Source organism: Myxocyprinus asiaticus, chromosome 11 (genome assembly GCF_019703515.2).
Source record: "Myxocyprinus asiaticus isolate MX2 ecotype Aquarium Trade chromosome 11, UBuf_Myxa_2, whole genome shotgun sequence".
Lineage (NCBI taxonomy): Eukaryota > Metazoa > Chordata > Actinopteri > Cypriniformes > Catostomidae > Myxocyprinus > Myxocyprinus asiaticus.
Window position 1 is genome coordinate 22,998,580 of NC_059354.1, and position 3,428 is coordinate 23,002,007.

The 3,428-nt window shown below is 36.9% G+C and overlaps 1 protein-coding gene across 1 annotated transcript; it reads right to left on the minus strand.

Annotated features, from left to right (window-relative positions):
* Positions 1-563: 563 nt before the first annotated feature.
* On the minus strand, positions 564-1,621 carry LOC127448322 (gamma-crystallin M2-like). The gene is made up of 3 exons (XM_051710765.1): positions 1,479-1,621; positions 1,001-1,243; positions 564-902 (listed from the first exon to the last, which is right to left on the minus strand). Exons 1-3 carry the CDS (start codon positions 1,488-1,490, stop codon positions 630-632), a joined length of 528 nt encoding a protein of 175 aa, XP_051566725.1. The 5' UTR covers positions 1,491-1,621; the 3' UTR covers positions 564-629.
* Between the last annotated feature and the right edge of the window lie 1,807 nt (positions 1,622-3,428).

A 3,428-nucleotide genomic window follows, 5' to 3' on the forward strand; every position in this document is an offset into this window, starting at 1 on the left:
AACATTTTAGCCTACATCTTGAAAACTGAAAAATAAAATAAAACCATCTACAGTCCAAGCCTGAGGAGATTTTATTTTATCAAATATTTTTATGTAATCTGCAAGTGTTTAACTCATGGGGTAGTTTTTGTGTGGATTGCTCATGCAAACATTAAGTAGCATTAAAGATTTTTCATATGATACGCTAATACAACTATTGGTTATATTATGCTATAATAATTTACCAATGATTTCTGTTAGATATTTTTCTAAAACGTATAGTTTGATTTATAACTTAAGAAAATACATTTACATTGGAAACTTTGGAAAAGGCTATCTGAAGAGATCTGAATTTTCTGCAAAACTTTCATCTGGTGAGACCAATCTATAATTACTGCAGTTATTACTACAGAAGGAAGGCCATCAGAAATATTGTTTAATTGTACATTTGCTTTTGTATTAACATACAAAACCCGATTCTATTTTTTGTCCACCACAAATTACTGGTGAAAGCAACAGGTCATACAACAAAAAGAATATCAAAATGAATTGATAAACAGAAAAAAGCAAAAGGATTTTGAGGATTTTTAGTTCAAAAGTGCTTTATTGTAAAGTAGCACCAATTTTGTGACACAAGTACGATTACATTTTTAATAATAGGAATCAATGATACGCCTCATGCTCATGAATCTCATGCCACCCATATTGCTGAAGCTTCTGTACTCTCCAGGCCTGAAGTAGTGCATCCTGCCTCTGTAGTTGGGCTGCTCATACATGAGCCAGTGACCGTCCATCACATGGCAGGACATACAGTGAGACATGCGATAGCGGTCCATGATGTTGTCACAGTCATCCATCATCTCATACATCTGGCCCATGAAGTTCTCCCTCTCATAGATCCTCATTCTGTAGGATCCCCTGTACTGTATAAGAAAAAAAGAATATATATAGAATATTATTTTTTCTGTTCTCAAAGTGAATCGATTTATTACAATCACATCAAAATGTTCAAGGAACTCACCATAGGGATCATACGGCAGGACTTGATGCAGTCACTCATTCCAAACATAGACATGTAATCAGCATACTCGCCCCTCCTAAAGAAATACTGGTTTCCCATGTAGTTGGGGCGGTCATACATCATGAAGCAGCCGCTCTCTATTCTGCAAGAGTGACAGCGGCTCAGATAGGAGGACATGTCAGCACAGTCGCTCATGCACTCATAAGAGCGCCCCTGGAAGTTCCTGTCCTCGTAGAAGATGACCTGGGAAAACACAATATAGTAAATTTTGATTGGATTACTATTTATCATCAGTGAGAAGAGCAGCACAATTTTAAACATTACCGAAATAAATATCCAATTATCCAAAAAAGTAGGACTGTTGTACTGAGAATTTTTTATATGAGCTGATTAGATGTTATTTTTAAAACAGAAAAGCAAACAATTAAAGTATGTATTTTAGAAATAATGGTATGGTTATCCTTTACTCTCTGCTTACCTTTCCGTGCATGGTTGCAGTTGTGGTTGTTCCAAACTTGTCATTGAAACGACAGCCTACTGCCTTATTTATACTATATGGACTCCCAAAGAATTTGTGTTCCTATTGTTTAAAAAGGACTTAGTCAGCTGGATGGTATAGCGAGTGGTACCCTGTGGTACTACAGACCTGAAAGGGTTATTATTTCAAGCCTTGTGGTGGAGAATATTAGAATTTTCTGCCCGTAAACAATTCTATGGGCAAGAAAGCACTCTAAACAGACAAAATACAGCCTGAAACAAATATTCTTGTGTAACTTAGGCTTGTGGGGAAAGTGAACATAATCATAATATTTATTATTATTTTCTTTATCATTCTATTAGCATGTATGTCAACTAAACTTACCCTTGCTTGGTTGTAAATATACATATATCACCACAGATTTTTCACATTACACTTTTGGTTTTAAACTTTTTTACATGTTAAAATATAGAAATTAAATATAAGGTTATTTAAAAATTAAGATACCTTTGTCCTTTCGATTTCTGAATTGTACTGAATTAATTATCACATTTAATGAATGAATTACCCATAATAGAATGTGAGATATTTCCAGTGAGATATCTGTACAAATATGTGAAAAAACTTTGGATAAATTATCCAAATATTCTCTCATGATATTACAGTATTTCCAGATATGACTCCTACATGAATTTTATTTTTATTTATTTATTTTTTTTTTTGTGGCGTGTAATAGTCTGATTCCATGTGGCCTCTGTGTATATGTGAGCATATAAAAGCTATTATTAACAAATTATATTGACTGCTGTCTAAAAGAATTAGCAAAATTCTGTTTATTTGCTTTTTTAGATTATAGCATGTAACACTGCAGAACGTGTAGGCTAAGCTTTCCAAAAATATTTCATGTCAATATACAGTATACCTACAGTACTGTGCAAACGTTTTAGGCACCTGTGAAAAATTTTGCATAGTGAGGATGTCTTCAGAAATAATGCCATAAATAGTTTTCATTTATCAATTAACATCATACAAAGTCCAGTAAACATAAAAAAGCTAAATCAATATTTGGTGTGGCCACCTTTGCCTTTAAAATAGCCCCAATTACACATGGACACAGTTTTTCTTGGTTGTTGGCAGATAGGATGTACCAAGCTTCTTGGAGAATTCACCACAGTTCTTCTATCTATTTAGGCTGTCTCAATTGCTTCTGTCTCTTTATGTAATCTCAGACTGACACAATGTTCAGTGAGGGGCTCTGTGGGGGCAATGCCATCTCTTGCAGAGTGCCCTGTTCTTCTATTCTAATCTTTTCTATATGCAATAGTAATGTTTGGGAGTCTAAAATGTATTTTTCCTATTGACACACTAAAGCTGAAGATATAAATAACCATCTTAAGACAAATGTTTTTGTGAAACATCTTAAGTGCCTACAACTTTTGCACAGTACTGTATATACAGGGTTTTAAAATAACAACCAGCAACCATGACTGATAGTTTGGGTTGCCAACTGTCCGGTTGTAAGGGGGTTCAGTGGAAAGGAGGAGGCGAGAACCGGCTTGACAACTTTAATAACAATTTATTAAACACAAAACACAACCAAAAACACACAACTAAAAACACACAGTACAGCTGTCTGCAATTCTCTCTCTCTCTCGACCTCTCGCCTTTATCCCTCGCGCGCCCCATCAGGCTGATTGGGGACCGGGTGTGTCTCATTCTAGCCTGGCCCCGCCCTCCTCGGCTCTACACTCCTCCCGGCGTTGCCTCAGGCCGGGGGCTCCCCGCTCTTACATCATTAGTCATATATATGACTAATGATGTACATCCCCCCCACCCTTCCTCTCCGGGGGGGGCGTGCCTTATGCCCCGACTGCCGGCGGGTCCTCCCCGCCTTCCTCGACCTGGGAGGAGACAGGAGGAGAAAAACAACACAAAATGGCGAGGGAAAGG

Excerpts from the sequence above, each read along its gene's own strand:
- LOC127448322 (XM_051710765.1), bottom strand. Across the intron at positions 903-1,000 it reads CCTGCCGTATGATCCCTATG|TACAGGGGATCCTACAGAAT; the intron begins GTGAGTTCCTTG and ends TTTCTTATACAG.